At 42.4% G+C, this 19,921-nt stretch overlaps 1 protein-coding gene across 1 annotated transcript in view; it reads left to right on the top strand.

Moving 5' to 3' along the window:
• Positions 1–19,921, top strand: part of LOC144797634 (SLAM family member 5-like) — a 560,316-nt gene that overhangs the window by 397,018 nt on the left and 143,377 nt on the right. Inside the window, exon 3 of the mRNA XM_078668328.1 lies at positions 14,546–14,791. Coding sequence (XP_078524454.1) covers positions 14,546–14,791 — 246 coding nt within the window. The remainder of the gene's footprint in view (positions 1–14,545; positions 14,792–19,921) is intronic.

Here is a 19,921-nt window from a genome sequence, read left to right as displayed (position 1 = left end):
CCACCCGCATAGAACACCGAATAGAGACACCCACAGGAACGATTATCAAACAACGACCATATCGCATTCCCGCTGCCAAAAGATCAGCCATCCATAAGGAGGTACAGGAAATGGTAAAGCTAGACGTAATCCGACCATCCAGGAGTGAGTGGTCTTCGCCAATAGTAATGGTACCCAAACCTGATGGCAGCACAAGATTCTGCATGGATTTCCGCGCCCTGAATTCCGTGTCCTCCTTCGATGCCTATCCGATACAACGTATCGATAAATTAATCGAGAAATTGGGAGATGCTAAATATATCAGCACACTCGACCTGACCAAAGGGTATTGGCAGGTGCCCTTAAGGGAGGAAGACAGGAAAAAAACCGCCTTAGCAACCCCGGATGGTCTGTATGAATTTAACGTTCTGCCCTTCGGGTTACATGGAGCGCCTGCGACGTTCCAGCGGTTGATGAACGAGATCCTGAAAGACCATCAAGCCTTCAGCTCAGCCTACCTCGATGATATTATAATCTTCAGTCCGTCCTGGGAAGACCATCTACAACATCTACAAACAATTCTGTAACAACTACGTGAAGCCGGTCTACATGTCAACTCAAAAACTATCACGGATAGGATACCAAAAGGTTAAATACCTAGGATACGTGTTAAGACACGGAATGATCGAACCACAAATAGAGAAGATAAGAGCCATTTCTGATACTCCCTTTCCTAGGAATAAGAAAGAGATGAGGGCGTTCCTGGGATTAATCGGTTACTACTGTAGGTTTATACCCTCCTTCTCGGAAATAGCAACCCCCCCTCACAGACACACTCAAAAAGGATTATAAACCCCTAGGCTTTCAAGAACCAAATCCGGAGATGTGGAGGGCGTTTAATGCCCTCAAACGTATCATCACCACCAGCCCTGTACTGTCCTCACCTGATTTCACACGACCATTCATCCTCCACACTGACGCTTCTGACTACGGGGTGGGGGCGGTGTTGTCCCAGGTTTCAAAAGACGGAATCGAACACCCATATAAGCAGGAAACTATTCCCCCGGGAGGTGAAATACCCCACGATAGAAAAAGAGTGCCTTGCCATCAAGTGGGCTGTAGATAAGCTACGATATTGTCTGGAGGGTCACCCATTCACCCTATATACGGACCATGCTCCCCTAACATGGATGAGCCGCAACATCTCCTACAATCCTAGGGTTCTATGGTGGTTCTTGACCCTCCAACCCTTCTCATTCCAAATCCACCATCGGAAGGGCACGGACAATGGGAGTGCCGACTACCTTTCACGTTTTCTTCTCCCCGATCGGGAAGATCCAGGGGTGGTGGTGTGTGACAGGGGGGTGCAGGATGAGCCCTTATATCACGATGCATCCCCTAGACGTAGCAACAACACCTGGTCTCCTTTATTCATGCAGCAAACGGAGAACTGGAGACAAACAGCGGACATTCCTTTACCTGAACTGGGAAGTGACGAGGAACACTGCTTCTTTAATTGGGCGGAGTTTGAGCCAAGACACACCCCCAGAGATGACGTAGTCACGGAAGTAAATACGGGGTTCTACACTACGCCGGGGTGTTCATCACCCGGAGGAAGTAAAGGCATGAGGAGTGGAGACGGAGAAAACAAGGAACCGAGCGAAGGCGGAGGAGGAGAGGACGGCGTTAGGAGGGAGTCGAGAGGTGGAGACCCGAAAGCGGAGGCGAGTCATCTACCCGAGGAGCCAGGAGGCCAACGACAAGGCGCATCACCAAGCCACGCTTCAAGGAAAGCGTGGCTCATCCAGGTACGTTCCCGTATCGTAGGCTGGGCTCGTAAAACGGTTTTAAACCACCCTGAACCTCACTCGACCATTCCCTGCACTTCCCTGTTCCCCGAACCATCAGCACAACGTTTCTCACATCCTTTTTGTGCTAAACAACAGTGCACATGTGTGGAACCTCACTCCTTTCCCCTTGCAACTGTATAAAAGAGAGCACCTGACTGAAGAAAGTCCACCTTTTCTTTTTTTGGTTTTGTTTGATACCAGCGGCCACAACGGAGACGAGGGAGACTACATCCCCCAGAAATACCCGGGACAGGAGAAGAGCCGGACCGGAGTACTGGAAGGAGAAGACATCTCCAACAAGGAGAGACTCTGAACCGCCTTTACCCTACTATCATAGTGTGGTTCGCCGGCGGCGTTTATTTAAACCAATAAAACCATCCTTACCTTCACCTAGAGTCCCAGTGAGTTCTTATATCCCGCAACATCCCACTTCTTTTTAGAAGGAGTAGGAGTGATTTTAGTAAAGACCTTTTCAGGACTTTCAGGCAGTTGAGGTTTTACTAGTTTCCCTCCAAAGCTGTCTCTGCCTAATTCTTCATAGGATTTTTCAATTTTTCTGGCTAGTTCTTGAAGTTGCTCAGTTACATCAAATTCCCTTAACTTTTGGCGTATCGCCATGGATGCTGCTTCTCCTTTAAAATGAGCTAATATCATTGTTGAGACCTGTTTGAAATCTTTCAGTAGTTTCATACCTAAATTTAAAGCGGGCTCTGCCCCTCATTCATTTTTATTCTGTTTCAGGACGTCTGGTATTACCGCCATAGACGGAACGCCATGTGTTTTAGTGTAGATTGCAGCAAAGACTGTACCCCAAGTGTCGCAGTCCTCCAGATGTGGTGCGATCCCCATTGGTAAACAGATTGTTAGAATTCTGTGTTTCTCATGAGGGGTAGTATTAGGAAATATTGCTTTGATTTGAGTAATTTTTTTAGCTATTCAGAATGGAATTTGTTCCCGTTTTGCGGGTAATTAACCAGCGACCGAATGTAGAGTATGTGGTGTAATTTTATTTATGTTCCCCTGGTGAGGGGGATGTTGTGGAATCATTTTTGCCGGTTGGACTATAAGAGTCCGATGACAAATTGAACCAATTGTCTATAGATTTTGATTAGCTCTTTGAGTTGAGCTACTAGTGCCACATCTGTCATTTCATTAATTTCAGGATGTGGTGTATAGCTGGCTAAGCCCAGCCATGTTGCTCCTGGTCTACCTAGTGGACCGAGCCTGGTAATGCGATTTATATGTTTTAGGGCGTCTTTAAACCAGAGTGCATGCTCTTGGTATGTTAGTGGAATTTCAATATCCTTGAAAGGATTGTATTCTGTTGGTGGTTCATCTTCTTTGTAGAAGTGAAACACATGTGTTCTTGGATCTGCTTCAGGTAAGACTATCCATGAATAGAATACCTCTCTCTGGTGATATTCATGTGCCTCTATCACAAAAACTGCCCTACCACCTCTTTTTTTTTTTTTTTTTATCCTCATTTGCGTGCATGGCTCCAATCTATCCCAACTAAGAACTGCCACAGAGCAAAAGATTAGGTAGTGTTTGTGTGCTGTCTCAGCGTATAGCTGGCAGGAAATTTATTAGAGAGGGGGGGAGACCAGTTCCCAGCAGCACATTCACACCGGCCATGCGAGATCTTGCTTGGGGCTGTTAGTTGGTAGATAGTGCCCGAGATACCGAGGCCCCTATGGCGCCATGGCGATTTGTCATGGATACAAGGGTAGGCAATGCCCGCATTAATCATAGGACCTGGAAAAAAAACAAAAAAAAAACAGGCTCATCACTACTACCCTAGCATGGACCAAAAAGCTCTCCTACTAGGATTCCCTCCCCTGTCCAGGTCGAGTTTGGAAATCTGAAGAAGCGATGACCGCCATTCTTGCATGGTGGGCGGTTGAGCATCTTTCCAGTGCCTACATATCTCCCTACGTGCCGCCAGGATGGAATAAAATAGCAAATTAGAAGCAGCATTACGGGCTTTACTTCTCAGGCCGAAGATGACAAGAACAAGGTCTATGGAGATATGTTCGCCCAAGGACAGGGATAATTTGTTACCAATAGAGTCCCAGAATGTAGATATGATTGGACATTCGTAAAACATATGGATGTCAGATGCTGCGGCGAACCCGCACCTTGGGCATAAGACCGGGCCCGTTAGAGAAAACTTTGTCAACCTCTGTGGGGAATAGTATGCCCTATGTATTGTAAAAAGATGGTTCCTGCGGAGCCACGCAGGTTTAACTAGGTCCCAAAGTACTACACAAGAGGCTGACCAGAGCTCCTCCACGTCTATACCACCTCTTGCTGATAGGCCATGTTTTATAAGTTTTATAGTGATGGATTTCCTTAAATGTAGAGGTATGCTTATAGCATCATCGTCAGTTTCTTGGAAACCTGTTATGTTAAATGCTGCTGGATCAGCTGCAGCTCCACCGTTCTCAGAGCTGTTGTCGCTATCCGGAATTTGTTGACTGAAAGTTTGCAGAGCAAGTTTCAAGGAAACAAAGATGAGGTGCACAATATTTTGGAACACTGTATCCTTCAACGTTAACCAAACCAAAAAACGAATACATAGGATTTTTCGTCCTACTCAGCTGTGGCGGATATTATCCCTTTACCCACTCCAGACATCTATTAGAGAATTACAGAGAAGGGGTTTCTGAGTAAAGCATGACTAAGTTACTTTAGTATCTAGCGCTAAATTGGTGCCTTACCAAACGTTTGGCTCCAAGTAGTGTAGTTCCTAAATTCTCAATAGGCTCTGCGCATTGGAATAATATATCCTATAGATATGACGTAGGACTTAGGTCAGTAGGTCTCTATTGAATATACTAAACTTAATAGTGAGTGCCAGCTAGCTCAGAGGTCATTAGAAACTTTCTCGAATGCACAAGAAGGGATTAGTTTCTGACAACAGCATAAACATGACAACTTTGTTTCCCTAGGACTGGAACAAATATCTTCAGAGTCGTGGAAACAATAGATACATATTCTACTCAGTCAATCGTGCATGCTTCGTTTCTACAGAGGGTGCACAGAAATAGAGAGACGGAAGTTTTTATAAAAAGGTTTATTGAACAGTCTTCTTTCTCATGCAAGAGAGGTGAACTGCTACAATCGTTAGGCAGAATGCAAAGTATAATGCGTACAGCGTAAACAGTATTATGAAATAATACTGTAATAGCATTGTATGGTTTCTAAGCCATATAAAAATACATACATAAATAACATATGCTAAAATACTCAACTGGTGCTTCAAAAATACGCCTACCCCAATGTACCTAACCTAAGTCTAGTACGAGGGAAGAAGTAAGTATGGTCTTTAGCATAGGTTTAGTTTTGCCAAGAATTTGCCAAAGGTTTCTTTAGGTTCTAATCAGCTCCATTCCTTAGAGTGAAGGAGGTCTGGTATCTCTGTCTCGGGAGTCGATTTCCCAATACCCTGCAAGGGGAGTCAGAAACACTGGAGCTGGATTTCTCAGCAGAGGAGGGCAGCTTCCTGGTCAGTGGGTCAACTGGAGAATCGGCTTCCTTCGGCACTTGCTGTAGCGAGCTGTGTCGGGCAAGTAGGTAGTCGAACTGCACCGAACCACACAGTGCTTTGCTATGGCAAGTTAAGGTATATTTATACCTTGAAGGGGTTTAGGAATGCCATCTTTGACGTAAAGTCGGGCATACGAACTTCATGAATGAACCCCTAAGGAATAGATGTTCATGCATAATAAATGAGTTCTTGGAGAAATCAATATCCAGGCTTTTGGGAAGTCCCTTCTGCTTAAGAGTATGGTTTTCCAAGAAATCGTTGTGACGTTTGGTGAACGGATGGAAGGGATGTATGACGTTACCACGCAGTACATCACAACGCAGTACATCACAAAGCAGCTTTTACAATGCAAGTCGTTACCACGACTTGCGCTGTAGGGTGCTGGACTTATGAATAGTATGATTTACTATTCCAACTCCAGCCTACGTACAGTAGGGAAGGTGATGGAATAGTAAATCACACTATTCCTTCGTCTAGAGCACCCTTCAGTTCAAGTCGTGGTAACGACTTGCATTGTAAAATCTGCGTTGTTATGGCACTGCAGTGTTTTGACTGCATAGTAATGTTTGTTTCCCGATGGAATTATTGTTTATCAATGAGAGAGAGAGGGAAAATTGAGTACACTCTTAGTCCCCCTAATTAGTAAATGTAAACAACAAAAGAGTGTAACTTAAATTACTTCAGAAGAGCGAGCATGTTAAAGATACGTAAATCTCTTTTAGATTTGTATAGAAGGCCCTCACTCACCAACCTGGTTGGTGAAATGCTTCATCATTGGGCCCCACCGGGAAAGAACGAATGGCTCCCCGGTGTGCTTCGACGCCAGGTTACTGCAGAGCTGGTTTTTTGTGAGGATGTGTAGATGTGATAGATACCTTACCGGACCCCGAGGGTTCTACTCAGGTATCGAGCGGGTGCCTGGCGTTGCGGGCGGTGTGCCTATTTTGCTGCCACCCCCCTCCCGAGACCCATGGGGTGTGGATCACTCACAATACAAGTTCAACAGGTTCCTCTGATTTAGAGGTAAAATAACCCTATAACCTTGTTGGTTTGTTTGCACCTTTTTTACACCCTTTTTATACTCTCACGTCCTCTGGTCAGGGTGGGCCTTAGTGTGCTCATACCGCCGAGGTACACTTCCCCTGGTCCTGACGAATTCCTAGTAAATTATACACTAATGGCAGAAACATGTTGACCCCACCATAGAGGAAATAGCCGAACAATTTATTTGGTAATTTCCCAACACATTGTTTTTAATATGCCGGATTTGCCACTTAATTAAAAAAAATGTAGTGTGAGACACAATCTGGACATTTTTAAATCTATGACATCTACACATCCTCACAAAAAACCAGCTCCGCAGTAACCTGGCATCGAAGCACACCGGGAGGCATTCGGTCTCTCCCGATGGGGCCCAATGATGAAGCATGTCACCAACCAGGTTGGTGAGTGAGGGCCTTCTATACAAATCTAAATGAGATTTACGGATCTTTCTCATGCTCGCTCTTCTGAAGTAATTTAATTTACACTCTTTTGTTGTTTAAATTTCCTGATGGAAGTAGCCATGCCTGTATTTGGGTAGCATGGGCTATGCCTAAATAAGGGCTTGATTTCTATGCCTATATAGGGGCAACGTGAATTGTACCTGTATAAGGGCATGAATCGGGAAAATTCAGTCAGAATCTAAAACGCCAGAGGGGGCAAGATGGCCGCTATGCTGATGTAGAGTGCAGTCGCACCTACTCCTTCTCCTGACCTATGGAACATGCAGCTGGGAGCTGGATAAGGATATGCTGATTCTCCAAGGAACAACCACGACCAGTAATGCAGGAAACACTGGGGTGATACAGAAGGCCCTGGCAGCTTTACTTTTCTATTTTGGAGAGCGCTGGAGGAAAGTGTACATTCAAGGTATCAGCACAATTATAGAGATGGCACAGCGCACTGGAGCGATACCGAAAACAACAAATACAACAATGAATAAACGAGCCGCTGCGGCGAATACTGCCGCCCAAAAGAGTCAGTTCAAGAAAGGAGAGAAGCCAGACAAAGTTACCAAAGAGAAAGAAAAAGTGGAAACTAAGGCATTGACGCAAGCGGGAACCCCTGGAATGAAAGGACAGCAACAGCAGAGGCAGAGGCGCCCACAGTCAGACAGCGGAACGTTGAAGCACGCGATCACTGTACCTGTACCCTGCAAAGATCTAAGACAATCTACCGTCACGGAGGCTTTTGCGGGCAAAGTTCAGCCGGTGATTTTGATTTCCGAAACCACTGCAGACACAAACACGGAGACAAACGCGGATACAGCCTTCACCGACCGCGAGGACGCTAGCACGGCGGTTGCTAAGCAACAGGAGCTCCAATCATGCATGCCTCACGCCGGAGCCGCGCTGGGAGGGGAGAACACCGAGAAGGCAGGCAAAGACACAGATGCAGCCACAGCTTTGGAGAGCGGTACCGGCAGGCTGAACAGCGGACAGCTGGAGGAGACAGAAGACCCGGTAAACTTCAATAATGCCCAAATGCTAGAGGCTTTGTTGCAGGTAAACCTCGCTCCCACCCCTGGGGACAGTAATACACTAATCCAATCTAACTGGGGGAGCATGAGAAGTGTTGAAAGCCGTACATCAAGGGGGCCTAAAGGGGACAAAGGAAGGAGAGTACGCTCCCCTGAAGTGGAAAAATTTTACTCTGTGACTGAAGGGTCTGATTCCTCCTTACTGGGCTCAGAGGAGGAGGGTACTACTACTACAGATCTTTCGTTAGGGTCAGAATCAGAGGGGTCCCACTCTACCGAACCCAGACGCAAAGAAACACAGAGGAAGAAAAGGAGAACCATGATAAGACGAGACAGAGACATAGATAGATCAGCATCAAGCACGAACAGGAAACTGCTTTGGGATTATGGCAGCACTTCTAAAATATATCCGGAACATGGCCTAGGCGAATCACCTGATAACCACCCAGACAATGCCTCTCAAGATACCACCGAATCATCGCCTCAAGCAACTCTAGATGGAATGTTTGCTATGTTAAAGCAAATGCACACAGAGGCTAGATTAGAAAGCAGGAGAGCCAGACAAGACACTAAAAAAATACAAGCGAGTATTAGGAAAATGAATAAAAAATATGAAGAGGTGGAAGAAAGAGTGGTGCAGGTGGAAGAGAGAACTGGTAGATTGGAGGATGAAGTCACAGACTGGCAGTCTTCTAGAATGGAGCAAGGGAAGGTGATCGAAGATTTACAGTGGAAGATGGAGGATTTCGAGAATCGCCAGCGGCGGAACAATTTGAGACTTCTCGGTTTGGAGGAAGGAGTGGAAGGGAAGGACCCAAGGGGGTTTGTGATTAAACTGTTGAAAGGCGCATACCCAGAGGCTCAGTGGCAATGGGAATTAGAAGTTCAGAGAGCACACAGATTCCCACTGACGCAGAAGAAAATAAGAGGCGCCGGTCAAGATGTCTTAACAAGGGCAATGCTAGTTTTTTTTGGTAACTTCTTGGCCAGGCAGGAAGTTATGGAAACTGCCAGACCAGATAAAAAGAAGACAGTTGAAGGGTTTACATTCTTTGCTAGGCCGGATTTCTGCCATACGACCGTAGAAAGGAGATGGAAACTCAGGCAGTTAATTACTCCATTTCAGCGCCAGGGCTCCGAAGCATACCTGATGTTTCCAGCAAAGCTGAAAGTTATTACAGGGGGTCGTATCAGAATGTTCTACTCAGAAATAAAGGCAGGCGAGTATCTTGCAGAAATTACGGAGAATCAAAAGAGCAAGAAGAGCAGGGATACTGAACCAGCATAAGATCCATACTACAGTACTGAGGAAAGTATTGAATATGGTAATATTTGGGTAGGTTGGGTAGGAGAAGGAGGCGACACTACAGCAGTGAGCAGTCACACATAGGTCAAGATTGACCTATTTGCCTCTAGCAGGGGGAGGTAAGTAAGGGGGGGGGTTGACTGGGGGATGGGGGAGGGGGGGGGGGCGGGGGCGGAGAAGAATTAAGGTCATGTACAGCACAAGGTAAGAAGATGTGTAGGAGTAAACAAGTGGTAGTAAATTTTAAAAGGATGATGTCTGATAGCTCAACTTTTAAGATTAGATGGCGTTAAGGTTTGCTACTATTAATATTTGCGGTTTAAACGATGGTGGGAAAAGACAGAAAGTTGCGGCTATGTGTAGATTACTGAAATTGGATGTTATATGCCTTCAGGAGACGCATGTGAGGGGAAAGGATAAATATCTTATGGATCAGCTTGGTTACGAAGTCTTAGCATGTACACAGCAAGATTCAAAAACAAAAGGAGTGGCTATTTTTGCAAAAAAAGGAATTATGCAGGTAAAGAAAAAGAAGGAAGATGAGGGAGGGAGATGGGCTATGGTAGAAGGGGAAACAGCTGGAGGACGATATACAATTGTATCTGTATATGGCTCTAATGAAGACAAACCCGAATTATTTGACTTTTTAGATGTCGAGTTGGCATTGTGGACAGAACCGGTAATTTTTTGCGGGGACTTTAACATTAATGGATTATCAGGGTTGGGTTTGTTGGGTGGGGGGATGCAGGGCGACCGCAAAAAGAGAACACGAAGGGCTATTGCTAACTTAATGTCTAACAATGCTTTGGTTGATGTTTGGTCAGCATACAATCCCATTGGAACAGGCAGTACCTTTTATTCTGCTCCCCACAAGGTTATCGCTAGACTGGATTACTTTTTGGTCACTAGCTCCCTAGCACCAGACTTAAAAATAGAAAGGCTCCCTCGGCTCTTCTCAGACCATAACCCTCTAGTAATAACTATCCCTCAGAACCTCAGTCCTATCTATAAAAAATATAACTGGACATTTGAAAGAGGGTTACTTAGGGAAGAAGATTATGTAAATAGAATGAAGGTATGGATCAGACAATTTTGGGAAATAAATAGAGGTACGGCATCTGCAGGAGTGGTCTGGGATACCTTTAAGGCAGGGATAAGAGGGGAAACACTGGCCTATACCCTCCACAGGAGTAAAAATGAAAAACTCAAATTAACCAAGAGGTTACATGATTTAATGGAATTAGAACAACAGCCTATTCAAGCTGTCATCAATCAAGAATCTCTTGAGGAGATTCTATTAGAGATAGAGCTGAAAAGAGCAGAGGCCAGCGAAAAATTGGCAAATAAAGCGGCAAGTAATTATTTAATGAAAAAAGAAAAATGCTATGAATTTAATGAGAGGGTAGGTCATATGCTAGCAGTCCGAATTAGACAAAATCTGGCAGCGGGAGAAATTAAAGAAATTAAGGATAAAGGGGGGAAAATTGTGACTAAGGTAGAAGATGTGAGAGAGGTGTTTAGGGAGTTCTATTCTGATTTATATGACCAGATCTGGGGAATGTTGAAACTGAGATAGAGGACTACTTAACAGGAACTTCTCACGAGGAATTGAGTGAGGAGAATAAGGAGGCTCTGGAGCTACCATTGACATTGGGAGAAGTCCATAATGCAGTAACTAAACTCCCCTCAGGGAAGGCAGCGGGCCCGACCAAATTCCGGCGTAATTCTATAAAACCTTTTGGGACACCCTGGGGATTGATATGCTGGAAATCCTAAGTCAAGCACAGAGGGGGAAAAATGTACCACAATCATGGGCCGGAGCAAATATCATTGTAATTTTGAAAAAAAACAAATCACATTTAGATCCCGGTTCATATAGGCCAATAACACTCATGAATGCCGACGCCAAAATCTACTCCAAGGCGCTCTCACAAAGATTAAGTAGGGTAATTGAGGGGCTGGTATGCACAACACAACACGGATTCATACCCGGAAAGGGGACTACACAACACACAAGGCAGATGGTTACTATACTGGATGCTGCAGGTGCCACAGGAGACCCTGCCTCGGCCATCTTCTTGGATGCAGAGAAGGCCTTTGACAGGGTCTCCTGGGGATATCTGTGGAAGGCCTTGGAGTGGTTTGGGATAGGAGCAGGCTATATAAAGGCTATACAGGCACTGTATTTAGAACCTACGGCTAAGGTGAGGATAAACAGGGGGTATACTGCGGGAATACGTATAAGACGCGGCACACGACAGGGCTGCCCGGCCTCGCCACTGGTATTTGCTTTATATCTTGACCCCCTTCTGCGTAGACTGGAACGGAACCTTAACATTCTCCCGATAAAGTTGCATTCTTATGAATATAAAACACTTGCTTACGCAGATGACGTGGCGGTGGTTACCCCAGAACCAGGATCGGCTATCCTAGAAATCGAACAGGAGGCTGTAGCTTTTGGGGCCGTGTCAGGCTACTCACTGAATAAAGGAAAAACACAAATTATACAAAATAAGTGGGTGAACTTTCAGGACATAAGAGTAGCTCCCGAAGTTACGTATCTAGGTGTTAAGATTACAGCCGACTTAGATAGGCTAGTCGAAATTAATATGAGTCCACTGTTGGCAAAAATAAAAGCAAATACGGAGAGAATTAATAATTTGCATCTGACCTTGATGGGTCGGATCAATGTAATAAAAATGGTAACATTCCCAAAAGTTCTGTATCTGTTTAGGTCTATCCCATTATTTTTTGACAACATGTGGTTCAATAAGTTGGAAGCGATCTTGAACAAATTTATCTGGGTCAAAGGGAAGACAAGGAGAGCCTATAGACACCTAACAGTATCTAGAGAAAAAGGCGGCTGGGGGGCACCGGACTTTAGGCTCTATTATTGGGCTGCCGTAATGCAGTATTGCCAGGGGCTACTAGGCGGGGGAGGCAGAGAACACACAACAGAAACCGAGACAGGGTTCACTAATGTATATACTACACTACTGGGAGAGGGGGCAGAGAACGGGTTTTTAAACACAACCGACTTCACTTATTTTAAACACACACGGTTTAAGACCTTAAAGGCGGCCTATAGGGTTTGGAAAGGAATGACAAAAAAATTTGGTTTAGGAAGGTATAACAATTACACACGACTGTATACAAATTGCTCATTACCGAGGGACATTTTCAGGGACACTACCATGAGGGACTGGCATAACAAGGGTATAGTGAAAATAGGGAATTTGCTGGACAGCCAGGGGAATATGTTACAGTTTGAGGCGTTACAAACAAAATTCGGGTTAGAACATAGTAGTTTTTACAAATATCTCCAAACCAGAAGCTTCTTAATGCAAAAACAAGGCGGTCCGGCAGGACTGGGACAATGTAAAGTCATGGAATATATAAAAACAGCTAATAAGTGTACAATAAGACAGTTATATGCGGAACTGAAAGACAGTAAAACTGATGAAAGGGCGAAATACTCACAAAAATGGTCAGAAAAACTGGGGTCAGGGCTAGAAACCTTTCAGGTATCTTTGGTTCTGGGCAGAACGGTGTTATGCTCTGCTACCCTGCAATCACAACATTTTAAGACAGTGTTCTCACTATATCACACCCCGGCCAGAATCGCCCAGTGGGGCGGTTCAACGGGAATAACATGCCCTTGATGCGATTCAACTGAAGCAGATATTGTGCACATGTTTTCGCAGTGTCCACAATTGTTTACCTTGAAAATGGCTATTGAAGAGTTTTTTGATAAATCACTTAGGATCAAGATTAAACTCACAGATGAATTAATTATGTTGGGGGTGGGGGATGAGGCTGATGTGGCAGATGTTCTGCCAGTAGAGTTTATTTTTGTCTCACTTGCAGTTTATCGCATATGTATAGCAAGAAATTGGTTGGACAAGGCTCCCCCCCGTTTCAAGTTTGGATTGCAAGCCTTCTTTCTATGTATAATCTAGAAAAAGCAATCTATGAGAGGAAAGGTAGGAGAGCTAAGTTACTAGGTAACAGAATATGGCAACCTATCACAAGGTGGAAAAATAGTAGGCTAAATCTAGGATTGTGAATGGAAGGCCATCATAATATCTTATAGACGCTTTTTCTTTATTTTGCTGTATTGGAATGGGTAGTACATATCACATACATGTTTGGTGGATCATTTATGTCACAATGCAGCAGAACAATATTGTAATGTATACAACCACTTGTGAAACTGTTGTGTGCTGTAACATATACAGGAATATGCGGAAAAATTACCTTGGAAATGGTTAATAAAAATATATTTTTTTTAAAAACAGAATCTAAAACGCCATACAACAGAGCGTAGTCACCCACTGAATTGGCTTGCAGGGAGATTCCTTCCCTCTTTTAAAAATGAGTCTGAGCATCTTTCCAGCAAAAGAAAGAGACGCAGTTTTAAACCAAGGCTCCATCTTTAATTGATGTGCTGTAATCAGCGCAGACATAAGCTGTCAATGCACAAACCCGGACTCAGTACACTACATTTTTTTCTGTAATTGAGCATCCGGTCCCTGTCCGTGCTTGTTGCTTCCAGTTGAGGGAGGCGCATGGGGCAAACCTGGTCAGTTCTCTGGATATTTAATTCAGCACATGATCTGATCCCTGAAATGGAGTTTGCAAAACATGTAAAAATAAGTCATAAACCTAGCATCAATACAGTCACCATAAGTGCCCTGACTGATATTTGAATCTTTGACTGTGTTTATTTCTTAGCCTAAACTTGATATTGTTTTTTTCTAAGTTCTGAATTTGAATAAACATAGTCATCATTTAATATGTTAAGGTTTGTGACTAAAATGATAGAAAACCAAATCTCTCTTATCAAACGGTGAACTATATATCGCCGTTGTCATCACCATATGCCTTGACCTTTTCCGTAGAGTTCTTCAACCACCCCACGTAAGTGTTAGAGGACTTCACTCACTCAATTGCTTTTTGCAAAATCGCCTGATCATTTCAGGCAAAACCTTCACAGACAATATATTTGTGTCAAATCACAACAAAGGAGCGTGTGTGCTAAATAAATAAAATAGAAAACTAAATACGATTTTAATGTTCGGGTTCTTATGGTGTATGGGGCAATCATTTCATATAGGGTCAGACTCTAACGTACCATTTTTAGAGTGTATGTCATAAACTGTGCCCCTTCCTGGTAGTTGCTGAAGGGTTGAATTCTGTCTGGATTTTGATGGTGTAACTGGCTTCTACATTAAACCTGTTCTTCTGTTGAAGCTGGAACATGGATCTTTGCTGGAGAAAACACACGGTTAACATATGCCTTGGAAACTCACGTTGCATAATGTCCTCCTCTATCTTAGATCGTGTTGCGGCACAAGTAAACATCACGGTCAATGGACCCTGCGACATCATTTTGAATTGCACTGAAAAGGATGGAAACAATGTGAGCGTTGAGTGGAGAAAAGGACAAGTGAAAACAAGTGTGGAACCCATCCTTAAAGTCAGCTTGACGGCAAATGATAGCAAACTGGAAGCTTGCTGTGAAGTCCAAAACCCTGTTAGCACCTCAGAGCAGTGCATCATTCCCTGGGAACAAACTACTCAAGGTAAATATTCACGGAAAATGTCATTTGCAGTCTGTTAAGTGACTCCTTGTGCTTTTTTCGTGTATTCTCATGTTTTTCTCTGCATGTTAAGCTGCTTATGGATTGGAATGTTTAGGCAGATCTTCATAAGGCAGCATCCAGAAGGAAGAACGTCATGACAAAAAGTCTTCTCTTTTTGGAAGGGGTTTAGCCCGGCTAAACCTATAGGAAAGAAACTACTTACTGCTATATGAAGAGAATGTCCTGATCAAGTAAGGAATCAATGTCATTCGGTCCTTATCAAAGATAGAACGCGTGTAATTGTGTGTATTTACCCAAAAATAATTTCTCTTTTTTGTGCATTCCTCACTTCAAAACTATTTTCAAGTAATTCACAAAATGGAGCAAAAATATCTTTTCATAAACATTTCTTAATTTCAAAGTATCATGCTTTACTACTGAAACAGTAGCAGTAATAGTAACTCAGCTGAAAAATGTTTTTTAATACACACACAGGCTTATTTACAAGCCTCTTGCGCCACTGGTGCGTCACTTTAATATGGGAAAAGGGAAGTATCGGCGGCGCAAAGGGCTTGTAAATAAGCCCCACTGTGTTTATACATGTTATGTCTTTCTATGCAACAGAGAAACCGTGCTTGAGTGAAAATACAACTACTATGAGACATCTATTATTTACAGTTTCATGAAAAGCAGCACTGAAATTAATTATTTAATATTTTCAATCTGTTTTAAGAAATATCAACTGGAGTTACAAAGCCTAATATCTTTCCCTATTCTTAGCTCAATGTCTCTTTATGGACACGACATATTAAAGTCTTTGCTCAACCACTCACGTAAAGAAGATGGTACACATAGGGCAAGCAGGCATCGGACATAGCACTGCAGCAGGAATCGGTTGAGGGGTTGTAGTGAAAGGAAACACACACCCTAGAGGATACATATTAACCCAATACATTCATCCCCCTGATAAGCATATAACTTTTTTTTTTTAATCTATTTTTTTTAACTTTTTTTTTTTAGCATAGTAAAAAGGATACTGATGCACACAACAAATTTCCTAATTCTACAATCAAAGCAATTAAAAAAAGTATTCTTTTAGCAAACATTATTACATTATCAAGACTTTTCTTAAATAATAAATTGCAAGTGCAGTGTGCAAAATCTCAAAATGTTCCATACTTCCTCTCTAATGCATTATTAATACATTGATCTAATACATTGACTTATCTTCTATCCGATAATTTTCAGAGTGCACGTGTGCTTGAATAAATTACTAAAAAGCCAGTTAGGTGTATTCACACTTGGAGATTTTTGTCTATCTTGTCCATATGCTTCCATACTGAGATGTATCTTTTATTAGCTCCAACCCTTTTCGCATAAACCTCTTCAAACTTTCTTTCTCGACTCATTTTTATATACCATTCTAGAAATGTTGGTACTTTAGTTGGCTTCAGATTCTGGAGGATCAGAGAGCGTGCCACCAAGGAAGAAATTGCTAAAAAGTTTTTTCCCCTGTAGTTATTGGCTGGGTTTATCTCTGTTTTAATAAACCAAAGAGTGCTAACTCAGCCTCAGATTCCACCCTTCTCTGCAGGCCATGGCAAAGCTCAACAAAAATTTTCTCCCAGAACTGTCTTACCATTGAGCATGTAAAACAGACGTGCGACAAGCATCCCTCTTCCACCAGCTGACGCCGGAAACATTTGTTCTCCACCTCGGGATACATTTTATGGAGTGTTTTGGGAGTGTAGTAAGCCATTCAGTGAGATAAAAATGCCATTCTTTTCAAATTCTCTCAATACCGTACTACCATATTGTGAAATGGCTTGCCACTCCTCATCTGCAAAATTACATTGTGTTTCCTGTTTTATCTCTTCGAAAAATTGGTAACCAAAAGGGGCTCCCCTTGATTTCATAGTAATCGATACCAATTCCCTATACCACTTAAGTTAGTTCTAACCAAAGCAAATAAAACTGGAGAGGTACCTGTATTGTCTGGAAGTGCATATTTATTTAATATTGTCTAACCTGTAGATAGCCGAAAAAGAAAAGCTTGCTCCGATTTCCGCATGTAGCTTGAATCTCCTGCCAATTAATACATCTCCCTCTAATTAAAAAGTGGCCCAGTTCTTTAAATCCATTTGTTTCCCAAAATCTTAAATGGCTATTCTGGATTTGAAGGCCCAAACTTCTGCATTCTGTGAGCCTCAAATATTCATACCCTGCAAAATGAGCCTTTAGAGAATAAAATATCTGAAGTCTATTACTAAGTGCCTGGAGCGTCTTATATCTTGTTTTTTGCCAAGTTGTGCTGTTTTGATAAAAAAAGGAATCTGTGACCAGGCTTCCTGAACCATCCTATCCCAAAAAACATATCCAAGGATCCCTTCCTGTCGATTAAGCTAACAATTATATCCAAAAATGCTGCCTCATAGTAAGTACGAATACGAGGAAGTACAAGCCCACCCCAACTAGTGTCAATTTGAAGTATAGATAATTTTACCCTTGGCGTTTTTTGATTCCAAAATGAACTGGTGTTTTTTTTTTCCAACTCTTTAAAAAATATCGTATTGATTATAATTGGAATATTAGCAAAAAGAAAGATTGGCAATGGTAAAATCGACATCTTTATAAGTGCAATGCGAGGGGAAGCAGTATCCATTCATCCAATATATATATATATATATTTTTAGCATGGCTTCATGATTTAATCTGTAGATATCCGCCTATTGATTTGAAACTAATATCCCCAGATATCGTATCAGAACAAGAGAGAGAGCTTGTTGTTTTAAACTGTCTGGAAGAAAATTGCTAAAAGCATTTAGGACCAGGACTTCAGTTTTTTTGTGATTAATTTTATATCCACCGATTGACACAAACTCTGAAAAATCTCTGAAGATTGTTCTGATATTTAGTTTTTCAGGTTTAAGGTACAATATAACGTCATTTGCAAATAGTTTTAGTTTTGACATTCCCGCTATTGGAGTTTTTATCACTGTATTGTCACGAATCCTAACAGACATGGGTTCAAATAAAAAAAAGTGAATAATAAAGGGGCTAGGGGGCACCCCTGTCGAGTTCACAGTCTTATATCTATTGTACCTGCCAGATTAGAGTTTATTCTAACCTGCGCCTGAGCCCCTTGATATATAGTCTGAAGCATGGAGATGATCTGGGGGGAACGTAAAGCTTTCAAGACCATAAAAAAGAGCACCCCAGTTTACCAAATGGAATGCCTTCTCTGCATCGACCATCATTATCAGAGCTGGTGTTAGATTAACATTGAAAAAGTTGAGCGATTGAACTAAAAAGCCGGTGCTGGAAGACATAGACCTGCTACAAAACCTGTTTGCTCAGTGTGAATCACATGCTGGGCCATTGGAGTAAATCGATTTGCCCAAATTATCATCAGGATTTTATAATCTGCATTTAGCAGACTAATTGGCCTGTATGAACTAACGTCCCCTTCTTTACAAAGCTAACTATGGAGGATTCCTTAAAAGCTGATGGAACCTCGCCTCCCGGCTTAACATGATTAAAAGCTCATGCAAGAATGGTACTAGCTTTTCCGAGAATGCCTTATAAAATTCAGTCGGAAGACCATCATTTCCGCAGACCTTAACTCCTGGCATTGAAGCTAAGGCCTGAAGAATTTCAGCTGCAGAAATATCTGCAATCAATGCTTCTTTCTGCCCACTAAGGATCTGAGGGAGTTTTATATCGAGGAAGTATTGCTGAATTTCTCGCTTCGATAACTGATAATCAGTTGCATATAGTTTGTTATAATGATCTAAAAATATTTGAGCAATTGTGTCTTTATCGATACTAAGATCTGTGTCCCAGGTACCACTAATTCATTGATTGCTGCTGCTTCTTGTTTTACTTTAGTTGTTATTGCTGATAATGTTCCTATCATTTGGCTATCCTTGTAAACTCTCTGCTGGTATGATTGTGATTTATTTATTTCTTCAATATTAAAAAAACTCCCTTAACTCCTGTTTTGCTTTCCATAATTGTTCCTTAGCTAAATGTCCTCCTCCCAAAGAGCTGTTTTTTCTTAACAAGGCTATATTGACTGCTTGCTGGAGTTCTGCTATTCAAAACGTATGAATTCTTGTTTTCTCTGACATATAGGCGATCATTTGCCCACGTACTGAGGCCTTAAAGGCCCCCCAGACAGAGAAGAGCATTGCAGTACCCTTGCTAACCTGGGAAAACTCTTTGATCCATTCTCGCATGCTATTCATCCATTGTGGATTGGTTAAAAGAAGTCTATACATCTGCCACCTGGATCTTTCCCTCCTTCCTACCTCTAGATCAATTTCGACTAGCGCCTGGTCTGAAAAAGGTTTAGCCCATATCTCTGCATTCAGACAGTTCAAAGAACGGTTATTAAAAAAAAATCAATGCCGAAGGCAGACTGGTATTGGCGGGAATAGCAAGTATATTGCATAGTTTCCCTATGACCCTTGCAAGATGGATCAATTCATTGATAATCTTGTTTTATTATGTCTATCACTCTTTTGGTCCTTGGCTTCAGTTGTTTCTTGGCTTTATTTGATGTCTCCATTGCCAGGTCTTGAACAAAATTGTAATTGCCACCTAAAATTATTGGCCCACAGCCCTCTAGCTATATTATTGATCTTCCTAATAGCTGTTCGGGTCATCTACAACTGGTGCATAGTAATTCATGATACTCAATATATTGCTGTTTACCTTGACTGTAACCTTATCCATCTACCATGCAAATCTCTCTGAATTTGAACAATTTCCCAATCTATCCAACGTCCAAAGTAGATGGCAACCCCCCTTATTGTCATCTAGGCTGATGCAAAATAAGCCTTAAAAAAAACCTTAGGAATATAGAGTTTTGGTGTATTCGTCTTGAGATGAGTTTCCTGAAGAAACAAAATTTGTGGTGGGAATGAAGCCAACCATCTTATTAATCCACCATATTTTTTTTGTTGGAAATACCATTTACATTATTTTTTAATTATGCAGACTTTATGACCCATCCCTACAACTGTTACTTAAATCTAAGGCGCTATCAATCATACATTTCCTTCCAGTGTATTGCCATCTATAACTCTGCTCATTTTCTTTTTTAACTCCACCACCCTCCCTCAGTGC

The sequence above is a fragment of the Lissotriton helveticus genome, chromosome 12 (assembly GCF_964261635.1).
Source record: "Lissotriton helveticus chromosome 12, aLisHel1.1, whole genome shotgun sequence".
Classification (NCBI taxonomy): domain Eukaryota; kingdom Metazoa; phylum Chordata; class Amphibia; order Caudata; family Salamandridae; genus Lissotriton; species Lissotriton helveticus.
Note: the sequence above shows the minus strand (reverse complement) of the source record. Positions and strands in the feature narration are given on the sequence as shown.